General features: G+C 42.9%; 1 protein-coding gene across 1 annotated transcript in view; it reads left to right on the top strand.

Annotated features, from left to right (window-relative positions):
• The window catches only part of maml3 (mastermind-like transcriptional coactivator 3), a 110019-nt gene extending 92958 nt beyond the window's left edge, over positions 1-17061 (top strand). The window contains exons 4-6 of the mRNA XM_044346421.1: positions 8867-9133; positions 10576-10654; positions 14762-17061. Coding sequence (XP_044202356.1) covers positions 8867-9133; positions 10576-10654; positions 14762-15864 — 1449 coding nt within the window. The 3' untranslated portion in view covers positions 15865-17061. The remainder of the gene's footprint in view (positions 1-8866; positions 9134-10575; positions 10655-14761) is intronic.
• The last annotated feature ends 6203 nt before the right edge of the window (positions 17062-23264 follow it).

Genomic DNA, 23264 nt, shown 5'->3' with positions numbered 1-23264 from the left:
GAGGAAGGAATGAAGGGAAGATGGATGGAGTCGCAGGGTGGACAGAGAACGAGGGAGGAAGGGCGGAGGAGTGGCTAGATGGAGGGATCTTAAAAGAGATAGAAAATAAGGGAGGGATTAGAGAAAAATGGAGATGAATGAGAGAAAAAGATAGAATGAGGTGAGGAAAAGAAGGAGGGACAGATTGAGTGTTGGAGAGAGACAGGCAGGCAGCCGGCGAAAAGAAAGAGCGTGTGATGAGACGATAAAGGACGAAATTGAAGAGGAGGTTGTTGAGAGGGATGGAGGATGGTTTGATGGATAAAAAGGCAGTTTACTGTCATAACGAGAGGGAGAGAGGTAAACAGAGATGGGAGGATGGACGGATGTGTATCTTCACCTCCGTTAACAGCCGTGTAATAGCACTGATCGCAGCTGTGAATAATTCAAACCCTCTAGTTGGGAATTCTCTCCGGGAAGAGCCCGAATACTCGCCAGGGCCATGTGATAACCACACACACACACACACACACACACACACACACATCATATACACAGGCCCTTCACTAGAGAGTGATCGAGAGAAAAAAGATAGAGACAGAGAGAAAAGAAGAGAAAGAGCAGTCCACCTGCTGTGGCTCCGAGTTGTCACTCAGACGTACCATTCTCAGCCGCCATGATTAGATTACATAGAAACACATCAATCTCTCTCCCACCCACACACACACACACTCACACTCACTATTCTCCCGTTTTAAATACATACACACACACACACACTCCCAGACACGGCCTCTTTCCGGCCCTTTCCTGTGCGAGGGTCTGCACGTGTGTCTTTAAGGTTTCCATGGTGACCGTTTCCAGGGTGATTTACTGTAGCACCTGGTCCCTCTCAGGGTGGTACGCTCGTCTGCTCGCCACAATCACTCCCCGGCCACCAATGATCTCATCCCTTTGCTCCACTCACACTCCCTCCTCCTCTTCCTCCTCGCTTGTTGTCATGAACATGAGTTAGTCCTGTCTGCCGTCCTCTCACCGCTCGTCATATTCCGCTGTCTGTCTCAGGTTATCCATTTATAACAGGAAATAACAGCAAAGCAACTGTTAAGAAACTGCTTCTCAAGATCCATCAAACATTAGCCAATAGTAGTGCTGAAACACTAAGTTGTTTAATTGATTAGTTGATCAGCATAAAATTAATTAATAACAGTTTAGATAACTGATTAATCATTTATTATATTTTAATCAAAAATGTCAAACATTAGCTGGTTCCAGCTTCTCAAAAATGAGGATTTGCTGCTTTTCTCTGTTCTATATGACTGAAAATTAAATATTTCTGTTGTTTTGTTGTTTTTGTCGGTTGGTCAAAACAAGCTATATGAAGACATCGCTTTGGGAAAAAGTGATGACCATTTTTTAATATTTTTTGATATTTTATCGAATAAACAAGTAAGGGGTATTATAGTAGGAAACAAAAATAGTTACATAAAATAAAATACATCAACACAACTCAGATGATAACATCAGGATATGCTATCATCCGCCGAGCTTCAATATGCACCAACTCTTCTGAAGACAGTCGTCTTGGCAGAAAATGAAAACAACTGTTTGGTGTGGCGACTGTATTTTTTTATTTAAATACTTTGAGTAGTTACAATAAAGTATGATAACAGACAGCTTATCTATTGTTGGGTTTTAGTGCCAGTACAAGGACTTCTTCCAGACTCTCCATTGGTATACTATACAATAGCAAATCATTATAGCCTTTTAACTAACAGTAGCCTTAAAAGGCTGAATTTGAAGCAGCACAAGACATTTTTTGAGTACAGGCTATAGAGCAAGACTAAGCTCTACAGCCAAGCTAGTGGCTGCTAATGTTCTCAATAACAATGCTAACATGCTGATGGTTTAATATTTACACTGTGCACCATCTCAGTTTAGAGTGCTGCTAATTAACTTTCACAGCTGAGGTTGATGGGAATGTCATCAGGTATTTGGTCAGAAAAGTATTTAAGTAGATTGAAATCAACACCTGATGATGGCATTAGACTAAAAGTTAAGGAATCAAAACTTCATCAGTAGGGGAAAATGAATGTCTGTCCCAAATTATGTGACAATCCATCCAATAGTTGTTGAGATATTTCAGTTTGAACCAAAAGTGGTGTACAACACATGAAAATCCATAGATGACAACGTGGACAAAGGGTCTGTGAAATGACCTGTAGATTTACAAGCAAATGTTTTGAGGCCTGTTTACCTCACAAAATGTAGAAAATCTACATTTTTACTGCGTGGTGGAGCCTGGGTGGAGCTGTGGTGAACGCAGCGTGTAGAAATCAACATAACTGAGTGTGTAGGCTGAGAAACCTGTCAGTCAAGGCAGTCAAACCCCCAAATATACCCCTCTTCCAACCATAATATCATATTCATGCATCAGTGAATTACAGTGGGGGTAGACTTTTGTTGACATTTATGTGTATGTTAACATTCCTGCATGCACAAAGTAATAAGTCATTTAGGAACTGTTAAGGGACAAGCGTTGCAAATTAGTTTTGGCTACGCCATGTGGCATTAGTCTATGGTATGAATATACTATATCTAGCTATAAAAATAAACATCAATGAATCAATAAAGTTTTTTTGTTGAGTAGACTTTGATTTAAAACATTTCATCCTACATGATTGCAAACAAGCGTGGACTGAAATTCCAGGCTCTGTGCTGTTTGTGGGTGGTTTCCTATATGTGTGTGTGTGTGTGTGTGTGTGTGTGTGTGTGTGTGTGTGTGTGTGTGTGTGTGTGTGTGTGTGTGTTGCAGAGAAATCCCTTGGTTAAGCACAGCGCCTCCAAAGAGCATTCATGCTGCAGGGATTCATTTACTTAAATTGATCCACTCCTGCATGCCCACATGCATTTCACAGCATCACTGCATGGCATCAGGTTGGTTCAGTTATGGTTAAAGGATGATCCCAAGAAACCCTGTTAACCCAGTCTATTGTTTTTGAATCTGTGAGTGGGATTTAGCAAAGCATGAGGGTTGTGTGTGTTTTTCACTTTGACTTTGCCCCATAAATTCAATGTTTTCATGGTTATATACAAGTGTGTGTGTGTGTCCGTGCGTGTGTGTATGTGTGTGGAGATTCAGAAATAGGCCAGTTAGGGTTTAGAGCAGAGAGATGTTAGAGATTAAACAGACCTCTGTGGGGAGCAAGACTCCTCTCCAGCAGTTTAAATATAACTCTCTTCAGGGAGAAACAGAGTATGTGTGTGTGTGTGTGTGTGTGTGTATGTGCGCGCGTGCGTGTGTGTATGTATGTGTGTTTGAAGGGGTGGGGTTAGGGTGGGTGGATATGTTCTCACATGAGGGAGTGGTGGCTCAGAATCAAACGACTGGTTTCATAGTTCCACCTATCCTTGTTACACTGTGTGTGTGTGTGTGTGAGTGTGTATGTGTGGCCCAGGTATTCCTCATGTTGTGGGGACATAAATCTGTTAACACAGTCATGTTGTAGGGACTCGTCTCCCATATGTGGTCAAAAAGTAAGTCCCCTTAATGTAAATCATTAATTTTAGGGTGAATACTTGGTTTAAAGTTAGGGTTAGTTTATGGTTATGTTAAGGTTAGGATAAGTCTCCAGGAAATTAATGTTAGTCAATGAAATGTCCTCTGAAGTGATGGAAACGTGTGTGTGTGTGTGTGTGTGTGTGTGTGTGTGTGTGTGTGTGTGTGTGTGTGTGTGTGTGTGTGTGTGTGTGTGTGTGTGTGTGTGTGTGTGTGTGTGTGTGTGTGTGTCAGTCGATGTGATATCTTCTTTACCTTGGGCACCGTAGGGATAGTTTAATATTGTGAGGCCTGGCTCCAGCATCTGCTCAGGGTTAGTGTGTATGTATCTTTATGGATCAGTCAGCAGATGCAGTATCATACTTATGTTGCAACTGTGAACATTAATACACCTCACATGTTTGTTTTTACTTCAGTACAAATACGTTATTCCTCAACTTCACATCCACCAAGTTAAGCAGAGAAACTGAAAACATACAGTATTTTCACATATACAACAGGTTGTTCTTGACCATGAAGACTGTATTATCTACTGCCTTTTTCAGATTAGAGATGCAGATTTGTGCGGATAAAAAAAGATATATGACATAATTCTAATCTGTGGCTCATTTGGAATGCAACATAATGATATCCTTGATACACCTCAGGACAAAAGCTGCTGACTGTCCATGGTTACCTGCAGCAGACTAATGCACAATTATTTTTCATGACCAGTTTGAGGTTATAATCTCACTTTAAATCATGGTCACAGGTTTAGTCTTGTGAGCTACAGCACCAATAAGCTTGTTTTTGTCATACACTTTGCTACACAAAGACTGCAAGCAGAGTGTCCTGATCTTCTGTGTTGGGGCTTCAAATAGTGGATCAGTAAGCTCTACCAGTGACACATCTCTTGCATGTCTGTTATTTCAGTGACTCTGAACCAAGGCAACATACAGTGAATGTGGTTATTGATGGTGCATACACACGAAATCCAGTCTGTGGCTATCTGGAATTTCATTTTTCTTCATGTGCCTGGACTAGAGTGTAGAAACTGGTGTTGATACAGAAGATGAATAACGCTAAATAAATACCCATATAAAGAGTCAATGTGGAAAGAAATAATAGTAGTTATGGTATGTGTTGTATATGGTGACTGCTTCATGTTGAGTATGTACAATAGATTTTGTATACATCATCTACAATGAATACTGTATTTGGTCTATAAACATTTTATTTGTGGCCTAGAACAAAGAGGTATGTTTTTAAATGAACTGCATGCATTGACAGAAAGAAATATGACAGCTGTCAATCAATCTGTACTCGCTCTCTATACATCCATCTATTCAGACTGGAGCTCTTGAAAATACAAAGTGCAGAAACTCTACTTCATCAACCAGCCTCTTTTTGTGAGGGATCCAGTCAGCATATTACAACCAGTCAAGTCTTCCATTCCCACACCTCTCAGACATCACCAGAGGGGTCAGAGTGCAAGGTCAACCACTGTGAAGCTCAAGGACATTCTGACATTGATAAGCTCTTGCTGCGAAAAAGATCACACCTGTGACCTTCAGGCTGGTTGCGCTGACACCAGAGACACGGCTTTAACACACCTTGCATCTGTATCACAAGCCGTCAAGTGCTGCAGCATCCATCACATCTGAACACAGAACCAAAAACCGAATGTGGGCAGATGTACTCTCTGCTCAGTTTCTCAGTCTGACTGCAGCCGTAGTCTACATAAGAGTCTAATGAAGCATCTCCACATCTATACATCTATCCCTCACTCTCTGTTTCTGCTCTCCTCCTCTTCACACTCACTCTCTTCCTTCTCTTACACAAGTGGGTGACAGATGTGAGCCACTCTTGGAGAGAGCAGACACCCAGCACTCTGCTGCCAGGCGCCGCTGCTCTTATAGGCTTTGTGTGTGTGTGTGTGTGTTTATGCATGATGTTCAGTTGTGTTTCACTTAATGCCCTCATGCGCAAACTGTAATGCATCTTGTAGTGCTGTAGTAGGTGTGTATGTGTATGTGTGTTATGTGTGTTACACAGTGTTGTGTGTGTGCAAACAGCAAGTGCAGCCTTTAATCTTTGTGCTGTGTGGTCACCATGGGAGCAGGTGATTTCATCCTGACTGGAGAGTGTATGCAGATACACCTTTACACACACACACACATATACAGTGAATACAGTAGACACATATTTCTGCTCCATGAGACACAGGAATGAAATGGACAACCTCTCTCACCATCTCACTCTCTCACTTACACACACACACACACACATTTCCGCTCACTCCACATGTAATGTAATCACGTGGGCTCTCCATGCCTCCTAACCCAATAAAGCTGACAGCTTCCACCACACACACATGCACACACAAACAAACACACACACACGCACACATTCTCCAGAATCAACCTGTGATACCTCTCCTTTCATTTCATCTTCTGTTCTCTTTTCCGTCTTATCTTTCCTGCTACAAACTCATCCATTGGCAGCTTCCAGTAGATTTTGCAGTTTTCCAGCTTCTGACTGAGCTCCTCTGTTCCTGCTGTAGTTAGCAGCTAACCATCGAGTCTCATTAGGCGCTGACCCATTTCTGGTGAGCAGAACAGAATTTGGGGACTGACTCGAGCTGATCCAAGATGCCAGAATAAAGCGTCTGGGGAGGGACAGAGAAACAGAGGCTAAGACAGAGAGAGTTAGATCGACAGGGCTAAAACAGACAGACTGTGGATGCTCTTTGTTACATTATTCAACGACAGTCTTGAGTTAGGACAGAGAGGACAGAGAAAGGAAGAAGCATTGATAAATAGAGAAAGGAGAGGTCAAAGAAAGCCAAAGTAAAATTTCAGGATTATAACCGAGTGTGTTTGTGTGTGTATGTGTGAGTCGTTCGGGTCTGCCCAGCGTTGTGGAGGGTGACCAGGCGCGGCGGCCATAACCGCTCCTCCGAGCGCCATCTGCTCCTCGCCGCAGCAACTGTTGCCAGGGTACCTGCTCTCCTCTCCTCCCCTCTATCCCACCTTTTACTCCTCCTCTTTTGGCTCGTCACCTCCTCGCTTCCTCTTGATTTTTTTTTACTTCTTTTCTTTTTCTTTTGGCTCCCATGCCTTCCCTCTTTCATCACACAGACTCTTCTCTCTTTCTTTCAATTAATTCAGCTTTCTATTTTTTTCTTTCTTTCATACTTTAGAAGATACCTGCAGTCTATTCAATAAGCTTTATTGGCGTGACATTCAATTAATTGTATGTTAGCAACGCTTCAGCAAAGTGCCAATAACACTGAAATACTACTGATACTACTGTTAAATCTCTTCCCTCGTGTGCCTTTTGCATGTCTTTATTTAACTATATACAATGTACATACTGTACTTTTCTGTCATTTCTTCAGCTACCTGCTACCACACTACTACCACCACTTCTCCCCTCCCCAACACACATACACACACCACCTCCACCAAACTCTTTAATTCCCTGAGACTTTTCCTCTCCTCTTTCCTTTGTAATCTATCCTTCCTCCGTTCCTTCGTTCCCTTGCAGTTGTGTGGACATGACTCAGGGCTCCCTGTCTACAGAGAGAGAGAGAGACCGAACAAGAGAAAGAGTGGAGCGAGGAGTTTGATGGTGGGGTGTTTAGTGAGAAGGGAAGAAAAGAGGTAGAGTGAGTGGGGGAGAGGGAGAGATCGTAGATCAGAACCGTCATGATTGAGCCATCTGCTGAGAGGAGGCCAGTGAGACACACACACACACACACACACACACACACACACACACACATACACACATACACACGGACGCTTAAAGATCTCCACTGCCACCCGTTGGTCATTTCCTGACACTACGCCTCTCCTTCCTGTCTCCGCTCCTCTCTTGCATCGTCTGATTGCCCTGCTGCCATCCAGCAGGAACATGCCAACCAGAGATGAGACACGTAGCTCTGAACATCGATCAGTCTGGTCTGGTTGTCTGGTGAGCCCAGTCTTAAGCAGCCGATTCTGTTTACTCCACAGGGTTTTTTTGTGCTCTAATATATGAGGTTTATCTCCACCTAACTCCTCTCTAAGAAGAGCCGAGCCTCAATATGGATTATAAGGCTTTGGCTCTTTCAAAACATATTGAGTATAGCGGTATGTTACAGACTCTAGCCACTGCTACTATTCACTACTGTAATCCTGCTTTTGCTGTTTCATTCTTGCCCTGCAGTTAAAAGTGCTTTGTTGTACACCGTCTGTTCTTTTGTGTGGCTGTGGGTGGCTGTGTGTTATTGCATTTTTATATGTGCAAACACCGTCAGCTCGAAATCGTTCTTTCTTCTCCTCCCGGGGCCTTTTCCTCTGTTCTTGCCGGCAGGCCTAAACGATGTCCACCCTCGTTCAACTGTCTAACCTTTAATAGATTCATAAACACTCCCTTCCCATTGGCCAGAGCAGGCTATTTCATCCTATTAGAGATTAGCATACGGCTGAGTGGAGGAGGAAGTGCTCTTTATATGCTAATGAGGAGATAATGTATGCAGCAAGGACCAACCAATGCACCGTCGGGAGGATTCAGGGTGGCCTGACGAGCAGAATCTTGAAGCAGTCCTTTCTTTATCTTGCCTTTCACTCTCTTTCACAGACACCTGGACTGTGTCTGTGAGATATAATGCAACATAATGGCTGACTGCAGTGTTACACCTAAAACAGACTTCTGTGTAAAGGTGTCACTGTAGATGCCTATAACGCTGGGAGTGTATTGAATATGCATTCTTTCTATAGCTGATGTAATGTTGTGGACACTTGTGATAAAGAGCAGTAATAATGGCACTGAAGAGGAGGTTTGCATAGTTTGAAATGGCTCTCTTAGACCAGGAATAGCTCATTTAACCAAATCCACCTCTAAAGCTCACTTACTAACATGTTATCTCTTGTTTGTTTAATCAAAAAAAAGTGTAAAAACGTCAATTTGGTGTCTTGGGGGGTTATGTGCTGGACTATTTCTTCTACAGTTGCCGGGCAACCAGCAGAGATTCCAGGAAGTTACAGATATAACAAGCTATAACATGTTAATTAGGGAGCTTTAGAGGTGCTGGAAGGATGCAGATTTTTCCTACATTTGGACAGAGCCTGGCTAGCTGTTCCCAATCTTAATGCTAAGCTAAGCCTGCCGGCTGCTTGTTGGTAGCCTTATATTTGACAGATAGATATGAAAGTGGTTTTGATCTTCTCATCAAAGTCTCAGCAAGAAAGCAAATAAGCTTATTTCTCAAAATGTGAAACTATTCCTTTAACTGGCTTGATTGATAACGTGATTGCTCAACAGTCCCTCTGACCAGCTACCCTTTCCTCTCTCTCTATCCAGGAGCAAGGTGTGGTGGGAATGTCACGACCACCTGGCGCCATCCCACCTCCACACCCTGCGAGTGGCGTGGCCTCAGGGGTGGGGCCCAACCAGGGTTCAGGTCCACCTCCAGGCTACGTGGGTAACCAGCAGCAGGCAGCCATGATGAAACAGATGATGGCGATGGAGCAGGAGAAGAGGGTGCAGATGCACATGATGGAGCAGCAGAAGCAGCAGCAGCAGCTCTTCAGAGAGCAGAGACAGCAGCAGCAACTACTGGCTGAACAGGTGAGGTTTCTATGAAGGCACAAGATTAGTGTGTTGGTGTGGTGATTAAAAAGCAGGGAGGCCCGTATGATTCATCTATCATACATTTAATTATAATTGGTGTGTGCACATTGTTTGTTCATACATCCCTGTATATTTGTCTGTCTGCAGCTCTAACAAGACTAGCTCATCCCCTCCTCTTCCTTACTGTTGTCTGGTTGCATGTATAATTACCCTCAACCAGCCCCCTCTTCACTTCTTCCTTTTCATCTCTGCAACGTGTGTGTGTGCGCATGTACATGTGTGTGTTTTGCCACATGCCACCTGCTGTGATAATGTGGTGTTTTCTTTTTATTTCTCTCTCTGTGAAGGAATCAAGTGTTAAAGAGTTCTGAACTCTGAAGTCACCACCCACTATGTTGGTTTTAATTGGATCTGCAAAAACATACACAGACACACAAATATAGGTGTCTGAAAGAAACACATCCTGCTGGGGTTTAGTGTATGTTGTTAACTGGATATCATACCTCCATTTTAATGAGCAACACCTTCTCCTGTCCAGACACACACATTCAGTAACTGCTGGGAAGAACCCAGACAGCTTATTAATGATTAAACCGTTATCCATTGAATTTTCTGTACTTGTGCTTTAATATCAGGGCTGCCTCCTGATTGAACACTGATCAGTTATTATTTCTGTAAGATCATGCATTATGCAGAGACTGTACACATAGCTCATCCGTACCGGATGTCTCTACTAAACCAAACATCTGTCTCTATTGTACTAAACATCTGTCTCTACTGTACTAAACATCTGTCTCTACCAAACACCTGTCTCTACTGTACTAAACATCTGTCTCTACCAAACACCTGTCTCTACTGTACTAAACATCTGCCTCTACTGTACTAAACATCTGTCTCACCTGTACTGTACCAAACTCTGTTCCAAACATTTCTTTCAATCCTGCTACACCAAAATATTTCTCACCTCTAATTTACCCAAAGTCTCACTTCTGCTGTACCAAAGTATGTATTGTTTACAGTCGCTGCATGATTCTCACTCAGAATGCCATGAAAGTTGTGACAGCTGACAGTTTGCATCTTATATATGTGACACAATGCTTAAGTCCAAAAAAAATCGAATATGGAGAAAAGAACACTCTACACACATGAGGTCAATGTAAAATTTAATGATAACAAACAAATACTTTTACCCCAGTGAAGCTCTAATGACCGAAAGTTTGGATTTATCAATATAAACCAACTTTGGGACTGAATGCGCAGAGCGTCCTTTTCTTTAGTGTGCATTCTGTAACAATATTTAATTCTGTTCTGTTGAACTGTTCTTTCTGTGTGACCCTGTTTGTGTCTGTAATGACACCAAATCTCAAATTTATGAAATAGATATGAATGTATGTAACACATTTATAACCCACACTCTTTGTGTATGCGTGTGTGTGTAGCTCCAACAACAGCAGCATCTCCCGAGACAGATGGGCCAGGGCCAGAGGAATCCCTACCCCCAAGTCAATCAGTACCAAGGTAAGACATGAACATACAAACACGTGCATTCATCAGTGCAACAATACACACAGTGATGCAAAAACACAAGAGTGGCAGCACCCCAATAGATTTTCTGATAGACAAGACAGGACCTGACCTAAATTCTATTGATGACCACATTAGTAAATTGATTTTTTGGTAAATCAGTTCTCTGTAGAGCCCTCTTTGTGTACCAGATGGTTACACAAAATGGGCGCTTTTGGTTCTGTATGTAAGCAAATTCATATTGCTGTCTATCTTGGTCTGCAACAAGCATGATATACATGGTGGACTGCCAAGACATTTAGACATTTAACAGATTTTACAGTTCACTCATTTCCATATTCACAGACAGATACACACACAAACTCATAAAAATATGTATGCAAACAGCACCACTGACTGAACATCACCCTGAAAACCAAACCTCGTCCTCTCTGTCTGTCTCTGTCAGATATATCAGTTGGTGCTCAGATGCTCTTCAGCCTCTCTCTCTCTCTCTCTCTCTCTCTCTCTCTCTCTCTCTCTCTCTCTCTCTCTCTCACTGTCTTGTTCTCTCCAAAAAAAAAAAAAAAGAATTTTCCTGCTCTGCCTGTTACCACGGCAACTTGTCTGTCCTGGATCCCCCAGAGTTCCGGTGAAGTCAGAGAGATGGATGAGAGGAGGGAAGTGGGAGAGAGGAGGGGGGGGAGTGAGGGGGGAGCTGGCAACAAGAGGAATAGGTAGATGGTCTGGTAGGTAGAAGGAGAGGTTGGGAAGAAAGAGAGAGAGGGACGAGTGGGTGAGAGGATGATGGAGAGATGAAGAAAATGCAGAGAGGGAGGAGGAGAGTCAAGTCGAAAGCCATTTATAGCCATCAGTCTGTCTGAAAGTCTAAGAGATAATGTGGAAAGGAAGCATGAAACTAATACACCTATTACTTCAGCTATCCTGCAGTGTATCAGTGATTTAAAAACAATGATGGCATTAGTACCACCTGCAATCAGAACTTAATCACACTTACTGTATTCATTTATAATAGTTCAGTGCCCATCCTAAACATGCCTGTTCGGACCATGCCAATTACTTATTTCTCAAGAACCGCATATGTATGTATCAACTGACAAACATATCAAAATGATAAGGATTTAATAAAGTACATGGTTTAAATCCACACAGAAACTTCACCAGTGAGACTAAATTGGAGTTGAAGCATAGAAACAGTTTACGGCCTTCCATTGGTTGATTCTACTGCCCATCAAACGTGTTTACACTCCTATTGGCTAGTTTTACTGCCTCCACCTCTGTTTTTTTCTCCTGTGTATGCTCATTCTTCTCTCTCAGGCAGTTTAACTGACCAGGGCGGGTGCCTTTGTCCCGCTCATCAAGTCAGAGCCCAGAAGCTCCACCCCGCTGTGATGTGATGGTGTTACTATCAAACAGCCCTCACTGCACTCAGACACGGAGCAGAGTGGCTCATTGTTCACTTGTTTATCCAAAGTTTATTAATATTAAAAGTGTCGGGTGTCCAAATTGCACCAACACTGCACACCCTTGGGTCCCCAGCAATACACCCAACAAGTGTGAAGTCGATCGGATGAACAATTGTCGAGATATGGGAAGGACACACATACAGAGATTCCTTCCCTTATAGTCAGAGAAATACAAAGGATACGCGTAATAGATGTGGCTGTTTTGTGGTGTTACATTACCTCCAACTCCACTCACTCTACTCTTACTTAAAGGGGACCTATTATGCATTTCCAGCTCCATATCTTTATTCTATGGTAGCTTTGCATGATTCACAGTTCAAAAAAACTCCTTATTTATCGTATACTGGCCCTGTATGCAGCCCCTCAGTTCTAGTGTTGGGAATTCCGGCTCTTTTTAGTGTGCCAGATCATTTGGCTCTGCTCAGCAATAAGAGCCGGCTCTTTCGGCTCCCAAACTGCTCTTCATTTAGTACCACGTCTGGCTTTTCAGCCAAATTTAGCATTGTTTTGACCTATGATTGGTATGTGTGCACATATGTCACTTAAATTATTCAATGTAATTATACTAAACCTTAGGTTGTCTAGTGCCTCGTGGCTAGACATGCACAATTGCGCACTTGAGGGTTGCTGGCGCATCATATATAAGTCTCACCATGCTTGGCTCTTAATGTCAGACCCAGACTGGCCATCGGGAGCACCGGGAGACTTCCAGCAAGCTGATCGGCCTGAAGTGTCAGGCCAGTGTTAAAAATGCTAAATGAATGAGAAAACAACACAGAGCAGCTACAGTCCCTCAGAACTGTAGACCATAAGCCTCCCACCTGCTCTTAACCTGATGGTATGATCTCTGTTATCTCTTATGATCACACATAAGGCTGGGTATTGTTCAAAAAGTTACGATTTTGGTACCAATACCAGTACCTTTAAAGTGATACAGATATCAATAGAGTACTTCATTTGATTCCTTTTTTTTCTACCTCATTCGATACCCATCATGTGCAAAACTGTACAATGAAGTATTATCACCACAGACTGCATTAAATCAAAGAACGCTTGCAGTGATTGCCTGTGAGCAAAACCATACAGTCATTTTTTTCTAGATCTGGATACAAAAAGGATCAAATGCAGGTATCATTTGACTGGAGAAGTTTCAACACTACTTGGTACTAGGTTATTTCGTGTCGATACCTTAAAGGTATCAAGTACCGATACCCAGTCGTAATCACACATGGTCGCACACACATACACAACATTCAGTCAGTGCATGTAGTGCGCATGCTCATAGTGCTGACTCATTTGCAACTGACACATAACTACCAGTTCAACCCCTGTCTATAACAGGGAGTTTTAGCTCCTGTCTCTTTAAGGCCCCCCTTCCGATGAGCCCACTATGTTCTGATTGGCCAGCTCTCTGGAAGCCTGCAGTGGGGCAGCTGTATCACAGTCGTGTTAAGTTACTGCCGATGCAAACCCCACATTTCCTGCTTTACTGCTTCATATTAAAAGCTTTTAATTGACTAAATAATGGGAGACTTTTATTGTGAAGAATTTGCAGGAAATTAAACGTGTTCCTCGCAAAAATTAGAAGAGCTTTGTTAGTGGCACTAAAAACTGGGTGACACAACAAGATATGGAGATATTTGGAGCTCAGGGGATCAGTTAGAAATAATGATGATAATGTTTGATGAAGCGCTACAGGCGACCACAGCACACCTCCAACAGGTAAGCAACTTATTTTACTTGCTCTGCTGTGTAATGGAAAAACACTCACAGCGTGCCAGCTCAACTCGAGTCATGGCTCGGCCCAAAACAATGGAAAAATGGCATAATGTTAGTGGAGCAGAGCAGTGAACTCAGGCAGTGTGTGTGGAGCAGATGACCATATAAAGAAATCCGTCAAGAGTTGACCTCAGCTCTGGCTGAAAGTAGAAAAAACTGTTGGAAACTGAGTGTTCAGAGCAGTCTGCAGCTGGTGCTTTTTGCTCACAGGGATTACTCCTACATGTTTACCTCATTATTTGACACGTTGGCCATGTTTAATATGAACAATGCGACAATGTAACATCATATATATATGAAAATAAGGAAAAGCATAATAGGTCCCTTTTTTAAGAGTCTGGAGTGTGTGATCCTCTTCTTTCTTACTCCTCTGTTACAGTTTCAGTCCGAGCTTTGAGGTGAGGGATTAGTGGAATGATGTCAGAAGTGGGTTTATTAGAGGATTTAGAGCCATTTCCACGCTAGCAGACCTCCTCAGCTCTGCCACTACTGAGCGTCTAATAGGAAACAGTGGGGAAGTGAGGTGTTGGTGTGCAAGTGTAGGTTTTTGGTTTTTGTTTGTTTTTTTTGTTTGGTTTTTTTGCCGTGGTAGGATTTGAACTAAATTGAGAGGGAAGCATTCGTTTCCAGAGTAAACAGGTTGTCACAGAACATAAATCTTTCCCTCAGCGCTGACTTATTAGATCAGTCTTGTGTGCGATTTGGTGATTAAAGTGGATCTAGTATACAGGCTCCAAAGCTCTCTCACAAAAGTCCAGCTCCTTGGTGATTTCTCTCTCCATATGCCTCTCTAATTCTTTCCCATCTCCATTGTCTCTCTCTGTTGCTCTAACTCGTTCTCGTTCTTCTCCTCTAGGTACTCCTCAGGATCTGGCATCCAGGAGCCAGGCTCTCCAGAACATTCGGGCCGCCCGTCTTCTACAACAGCAGCAGCAGAACCAGCAGCAGATGGTCCAGATGAGTTCTGTTCAGGGTCAGGGGGGCTCTGTGGGACCCCAAACTGACATGGGCCTACCCTACGGCAACCAGGGGTCCAACCAGGGTTCCCTGTACGGGCTCAACCCCTCCATGAGCCAAATGATCCACCAGCAGCAGCACCAGAGCCAAAGCGTCCAAGCCTCCATGGGTCTTCCACCGCAGCACAACCCTGCCGGAGGGCCACCCCGGCAGGCAGGTGCAGGGCCTGGGGTCGGAGGTATGCCTGGAGGCCCTGGAGGTGGTGGAGCTGGAGGGTATGGAGGACAGGGGATGTTAATGAACTCCATGACCCAGCAACCCCTCAAAGGCCCTCCTAATGCCAAAGCCCAGGCACAGAGACTGCAAAGCATGCTGGGAGCAGGAGGAGGTGGCGGGGGAATGGCAGGAGGCGGCTGGCCGCAGCAGCAAGGACAGAGTCTGCAGGCCATGGCAGGAGGAGTTGGAAGGACTACAGGCGGAGGTGGAGGGGACATGGTGGGGTTCAGCTCCGCCCAGGGTTATGGGATGCAGCCAGGTCAGCCCCCACGAATGGCCAAGCAACATTTTCAGGGTCCGGGCCAGGGGATGAGCCAGGGGATGGACCCCAGGGTGGGCAACCCAGCGGCAGGTATGGGTGGCCCAATGATGGGCCCTCACATGGGCGGGCAGCCCAGGACCAACCAGCCCCGGCCCATGGTCATGAACCAGGGGATGAACCAAGGGGTGATGGGACAGGGGATGACTGGGATGGGGGGTTTCGGGCCAGCCCCTGGGGGGCCAGGAATAGGGGCAGGGGGAGGAGGAGGGGGACCTTACGGACCAGGGGGAGTTGGGGTTGGAGGTCAGCCGCAAGGCTACCAGAGGACAGCCAATCAGGATATGTCATCCTATGGATATGGGGGCGGGCCCTCAGGTGGAGGAGCCTTCGGATTGGGCGATGGCTCAGGGGCGGAGCTGGACTCAAGTGATGGTTGGATGGAGGAGTTTTTCCCGAGCCAATAGCCAACGGGGGAAACTGGAGATGAGTTTTTACTGGATGAACTAAACATTAAAGTAGGACAAATGTTAATACCCGAGAAAGTCAAAACAAAAAGGATGATATGATGTGGACTTATGACCGGCATGTTTTTGTTTTGTAAAACATGAGCAAGGTTATAAATTAGTTCATGTGTTATGTTTTGTGTGTGTATGTGTGTGTGTGTGTGTGTGTGTGTGTGATAGAGAGAGAGATCATTATGTCTCGTGCATATTAATGAAAAACCAATATAGAGATTAAGAGGTGTGTTTCCATTAGTTCCCCCTTTTTCTCCATGGAATGAAATTTTCTTGTGTTCCAGTGTTTGAAAGCGAGCCCCATTTATACAGTGCTTTGAGCCAGAGCTTCAGCAGGGGCTGATTGAACACCGCAGACTGATGAAGGGGGAGGAAGACTTGTTCTCAAGACAGCAATTTATTTGTGTTTGTGTGTTTGTGCCACCCAGCTCAGTGCTTCAGATCTCTCAACTATGTGAGGAGCTGAAGGGAGTAGAAAGCACTCTCAACACTTCCATTTCCTATCTTAGATACACACTCGCACACACAAATCTGTCTCCCTCTCACACTCTCACTGTTCTCTTCACTTGATCTCTCTTTCTCTCATCCTCCTTCCCTCTCTCCTCCCGTCTTTCCCACCCTCTCTCCAGAGACTCGTTCCTCGCTCTCAACACTCCTTTCTCTGTTTAAATTGTGAACATCACAACAGAACAAATGATGTTCCTCTCTTGCGCCACACGAGCACACTCTGCCCTCTAGTGCTTTTGCTTGGCAACTGACGTGGGTGGCATTTTTCGAGGGGGTTTCATTTCCTGTGCGTGGCTGTGGATGATGGGCATGTACAGTAGAGTCAGACAAAGAGAGTTAAATGCAGAGAAAGAGGGAGACAAGAGGCAGCTAAAGCAAGCACATGGACTCAAAAGCTTACATACACATAGACAAACCAACACAGATAAACAAGCATCAGCCCGGGAGGATGAGCGGATGTGTGAGAGGCAGCTAACAGAGCTAATATTACATTAAATCCTCTGCCTGCATGACACAAACTACATCACATGCATCAGGCTGACACAAAGCTAAATGATCGCTGGGCACTGAATGTATTCAAGCACCACAAGTGACTTCTTCTTTTTAAGGAAAAAAAAAAAAAAAAAACGCTCATTGAAAGCCCACCCACGTTGTTTTGTTTGTTGCTGTGTTTTATCTCTAACAATGATGCTGGTTGTGTCTGTCGATTAAAAGAAAAAAAGTTTAAATTAGCCTTCTTTTAGTTTGTGTTGTCTTTTGAAAATCTGTTTGTCCTCCCATTACAGCACAGCCTTCCCTTCTGGTTGTCAATCACCGTTGCCCTGCTTTACATCGTGGCTTTTCTTGTACCGCAGCTATGAAAACGCCCTCGCTCCAACTAGAACGTAACTGTGCTATACTGTAACACTACTGTGAAGAAATGCGAGTTGTCCCCTTCCAGCGCTTTACTAGGAAAATGAACCACTGCTAAGCCTTGAGTTTGTTTTATAGACTCTGTGATTCCTGGTTTTAACAGTAGAGAAACTTCACACAGCGGACAGGCTTAACGGGTGACAACGATTAGCGCCAGTTAGCATCAGAACACTCAGTGCTTCCACTGAAGTCTCCCCTTCTCTGAGCTTACTTCAGTAAACTGTAGGCTTTACTCCAGACCGTATGGTTTTGATCATCAACAAGCTGTCCACTCTTTTGCCCTAATGGTTGAGTAATAAATATGTGTCAAATAGGTTTTAATACAGTAGTTGTTGGTAAGATACCACCTTACTTCTCTAACTATTTTGTAATCTTGGTTTAAAGATGAATGAAAAAGTGTCTGTACATGCATAACTTTGTATTTAGTTCATCAGAGTGAAAGTTTTGAGGATGATGCTGTAATCAACAAACCAAAAAGCCTTCTTCTCTGTAAACTAACTCCTTGCCATCAACGCATTTGTTCTCATGGTTGTTGGTGTTGTATAATCCAACCCTTTAAATACAAACTTTAACCACCACACCCATCATCCTGTAAACGTCGCTGCATTTAGTAGCACCCACGAATGAGGTTCTGTACTTTGATTTTGTCATGTCTGGGGAGTCGAAGTCCTCTGTCTTACTGTGTGGAGTTTGAAGGTCGAGGGCATGACGGATGTTTAGGGTTGGACCGTTCCCCAGTTTTATCAGGGCAAGATGGTCAAAACAAACCCTGCATCAGTGTCTGGATAAACTCTTGGACTGTTTGAGCCTTCGTTGTGCAGGAAAAGCAGTGGAACTCCACTGTTCATGCTTCCAAAACTAACTGGATACCAATCCAGTAGTCCAGGCAGGCTCAAATAAAAATCAAGTGAACACTGTTGGTGAAATGGAGACGAGACGGTGTGTAGGAAAACACCTTGAGGTTTATCACTCTAAACTGTAGGCGTGAAGGTAGAGAAACACTTCTGGGGCAGTGTTCAGGTCACAGAAGGTTGTGACTTTTTTTGTCTTCTTTAAAGTGAAGGTTCGTGATATGGTTTGATATCCCTTCAGGAAGAGAAAGGAAGCTTCCTCCAAATATCATTATGTACCGGGACCAAGTCTGTAGACAACATTTTAACAAAAATTGTTGTTGTTGATGTTCTTTGTTTTTATTTTATTTGTTTTTTACTGGTGCTGACATATATGTGATTATGAGAAAAAGTATATAAAAGATAATGGCTATTTGTAAATATGTTTTTACAGGTTTAAATACATCAGATAATACAGTCTCTACTCTGTAAAGAATTTACTGTTTGTTGGAAAATAGAGAAGTATTTTTATTTTTAAGTTTTTTGGTTTCACTTTTAACCCATCTGAGCTATGCCATTGCACTTCAGACAATGTCTTACTACTAATTTGTATTGTAAACCTCCTCTCTTTTTTGGATTTTTTTTCATTTGTTTTTTCTAGTTTGAGATTTGACTCTGTTCTTAAGCAGTGCTTATTTCTTTTTATCCTGTACAGAATTCTGAAATGTTAACAAAAGAGAATTACAAAAACTTTTTTTTTTTTTTGTTTTTCAAAAAGATACAATAAAGAGAGAATGTTCTCGCTGATCATATTAAATGAAAGTTTCTGTTGTTCATTTGTGAGCAATCACAACATCTGTGGAGCCTGAAACTGATTAATATAGTAAAAGGTTATCAGACAATCAAAGGAAAAACTGAATACACAAAAAATATAATGGAATTATTTCAGAAAGTAAACGTTAGCATTAGCTAGCTAACGTGACTTGGAAGGTTTCTGGTTTTACATTATCGGAAAAGATATTTAATCACACACATCTACAAAATGCCAAGGATGACAATAAAGTTAATGAAGACAAGATGCGCACTTGAAAGATGAAAATGATAAAAGCAGAGTTTACTTCCAGTTATTGCTAGCTAGCTAACTTTGTTAGCTTGCCAGCTAAAATGCCTTAGCTACTGTTCCAAATGCTTCTACGGTGATGCTACAGCAGTGTGCAGTACAGTTTATGATGATTAACGTTATGTGCACTAGTGTAGATTTATCATGGATGTATAAAGAGAACTGGATACAGTGTCGGAGGCAGGGCCCTGTTCATTCCTATGAAAGTTGCTCAGTGGCGCATGAAGCAAAAAAAAATTGACTTCCCGGTATGAAAGTACCCGTATCTTCCACATTGTGTGACCCATAGAGCATGCGCACTAGTGACTTTTTCTGGCTGAGTCGGCAACTTCCAGTTTAGCCCTCCGGCTAACTTGAATGGGGATAAAACAATTCAATCATGCGGCTCTTCTAGGCTTTTGGAATGTGATAGGACCGAACGGATTTAATCCTGATAGTGAGACAAGTCATTTGGGGTTGTGACGCTCAGAAAAATTTATCTGCTGATTTACAGACGTCTCTTTCACAATGTAAGTCTATTGGAAAAAGTCTTTTTGGGCCAGTGTGCATCATGTGACATTGTAATTACACGGTTTGGGCGCTATGTCAAATTTGCTTCAAAGCCTGGCACTCTTCCTGTGTCCAGTTCTCTTTATACATCCATGAGGTTTATGAAGAAAGTTGGCTTCAGCGAGGTAGCTAGCTGAAAAGTATGATTCACACACAAACTCTGGACCAATCAGTGCTCTGGACACGTATAGACACACCCATCTCATTAACACATATGTATAAACAAATCTGGAAATGTGGTGAGGAAAAAAAGTAAGTTTTGATTAAGTTAACCACTGGTTGAGGCAGTTGTGGCTCAGGAGGCAGACCAGGTCATCCACTAATCAGAAGATCGGCAGTTCGGTCCCCAGCTCCTCCAGTCCACATGTTGAAGTGTCTTTGGGCAAGATACTGAACCCCAAATTTCTTCGGAAGGCTGTGCCATCAGTGTGTGAGAGTTTGTGTAAGTGATTAGAAACTTCTCCTGATGAGCAGGTTGGCATCTTGCATGGCAGCCTCTGCCATCAGTGTATGAATGTGTGTGAATGGGTGAATGTTGGCATGCAGTGTAAAGTACTTCGAGCAATCGGAAGACTAGAAAGGCGCTATATAAATGCAGTCCATTTACCATTTAGTGGTTAATGTCCATTTCATACACAACAATACTGTGTGTGTGTGTGTGTGTGTGTGCATACACAACATCTATACTTACCCACATTAGCTGACAAGCAGTCATTTCATTTCAGGATCGCAACGCTGACGGAGACAAATGCACACACATTCATGTAGCGCCAAAAACCAGACTGACTAACTGCTGCAGTAATGTTTTGTCTAACAGACCTCATTTGCATAATTAGACTTGCATATGCTAAAGAGCAGAGCCTTAATTCTGTCTGGCGGTAATAACAACGATGAATCATGGGCTCCCTGTTGCTGTCAGCAGACAGACAGACAGACAGAGACCACACACAGGGCCAGGACCTTTTTGTTGTAATTCATCTTTTCACAGCCCGCCCCTTTCAAACTCACTCCTCCTCGCCCTCTGTCAGCCCCGCCCCTTTCCCTCACCTCTCTTCTTCACTGTGGCCACCTTCCTCTACCTCGTCTCCTCACATCCCTGCTACGTCTTTCGTCTCCTCGTCTCTCCTAAGGCTGCCATGTTTCTCTTCAATGCTCTACCCCCCACCCACTAGCACCACACACACACACACACACACACACACACGTATCCACCACACTCCTGTTCTCCCATCTGACATTGATAAATGGAGACTTACAGAGATGACAACATCATTACTCATGTTCAGTAGCAACACCACCTAGGACAGAGAAAAACGAGAGGAAGAGGGAGGATGAAGGACAGGACAGGAGGAAGATAGGGAAGATGTGGAGTGCAGGGGGAGAGGGGGCGCTGCAGTCGGAGGTGTTTGCTACAATCCACCCCCAAGCACATACCTTAACATCTCCAGAGAGCACAATGGTGAGGTGTTCATTACTGGTGTGAAAAAGTGGAACGACTGTTGATAGTAATGGCAGACTGGAAGATTGAAACTCATCGGTTTCCTACACAAATCCAATCAGACTGGAATGGCTGCAGGGCTGCAAGAAACAACAATTTTCTTTAAATCTGCTGCTCTGTTCAATTAATCATTTATTGTGTAAAAAATCACACATCACACACACAAGAGCTTCAAGGAAGGTCTTCACACTGAAAAAACAACCAAAATATTCAATTTGTAATGAAAATCAAGCACCTTTTCACATTTTAGAGGCTAGAACCTGCATGTTTATTTGGTACTTTACTTGATAAGTTGTTAAAATGATTAGTTTCTCAAAATTAATTAGTTAGGACCTGCCTTTCTGTCAAGCTAGAGCACTAAAGACAAGAAACAAAATATAGCCATGCTAGCAGTTCTGTGAGGCTGTACATGGGCACGGTGGTGCTTTGAGATAAATGCTAAAATGCTAACGTTTAGCCAGTAATGTTGTTCCCTACCTTAATTTAGCATGTAAGCATATTAATATTTGATAATTAGCACTAAACACAATGTACAGCTGAGGTTGGTGAGACTAGTCCAATTGTGTAAGAAGTATTCAGATCCTTTACTTAAGTAATATTACCAATACTGCAATGTAGAAATACTCCATTACAAGTAAAAATCCTACTTCAGTCAAAGTACATAAGTATTATGAGCTTGATGTAGTTAAAGTATTGCAGTAAAAATAGTGGTTTAGTCCCTCTGACTGGTATATTATTATATATGACATCATTAGATTATTAATACTGAAGCATCAGTGTTAGAGCAGCATGTTACTGTTGTAGCTGCTGGAGGTGGAGCTAGTTTCAACTACTTTATATACAATTAACTAGTTTAGTCCAGTGGTTCTGAGATGATCAATGGGAGAGGAAAGAAGAAAAAACAAAATTCTGATTCACAAATCTGTTTTCAGTTTTCTGACTTTTTCTCTAATCTTTGATTTTTGGTGAAATATTGGATCATTTGAACATTTATTGAAATAAAACCATGTGAGAAGTTTAGAGGGAAAAATCACTATTTGATGGAGATGTTAACAACTCATAGACATCTGAAATGTGACCCCGACTACACACTGCTTTTTGTAAGACGCCAAAAGCCAAAAAGGTTGGAAACCACTGGTTTCATCTTTAACAATGTGTTGTATTTTAAAAGCTTGTTATATTATCCATTGTGTCAAATCTTCATCTGAAAAGTAACTAAAGCTGTCAAATAAATGTAGTGGAGTGGAAAGTATAATATTTCCCTCTGAAATTAAGTGGAATGGAAGTATAAAGTGGCATCAAATGGAAATACTCAAATAAACTCAAAATTGTACTTAAATACAGTACTTGAGTAAATGTACTTAGTTACTTTCCACCACAGGACTAGTCACTAGTTATGCTAGGTATTTGATTAGAAATCAAAGTATTGGAGAACAAATTTTGACCTCATGATGGCAATGAAAATGTCAAGGAATCACTGAAAAGAAAACAATCTAGTAATCGAAGCACTGGATCAACTGACTGACAATCGCCAGTGTGGATAAAATGCTATTACAGGTTTACAGTGCAAAAGTTATGTCTCTGATGTCCAGCCAATCCACTCAAGATCTGCTTTTCTTTTAGGGGCTGCTGCAGCAAAAAACCCATCATCTTTAGAGAGAAGTGGCAGGTAAAAGACCTCATAAACACACAGAACAGTCTCTCCTGCTCCTCAGCGCTCAGCAGATCATCAGCAGAGCAGACAACCAGCCAGCCACAAGTCCGAGTTAATGACAGCCAGTTTCCTCCTGTAGCCAAACGCTTACAGACACACACCATCAGCCTCGCACACACTCCAGAGGCACTGTTATGGGCTCTAATCAGAGCGACAAATGATGTGTCACAAAGAGTGGGAGATGAGTTGGAAGAATCATTCACTCTCTCTCCCTCTCTG

The sequence above is a fragment of the Thunnus albacares genome, chromosome 3 (assembly GCF_914725855.1).
Source record: "Thunnus albacares chromosome 3, fThuAlb1.1, whole genome shotgun sequence".
In the NCBI taxonomy this organism is placed as follows: Eukaryota; Metazoa; Chordata; class Actinopteri; order Scombriformes; family Scombridae; genus Thunnus; species Thunnus albacares.
The sequence above is the reverse complement of the archived record's forward strand: the minus strand, read 5'-3'. Positions and strand labels throughout refer to the sequence as shown.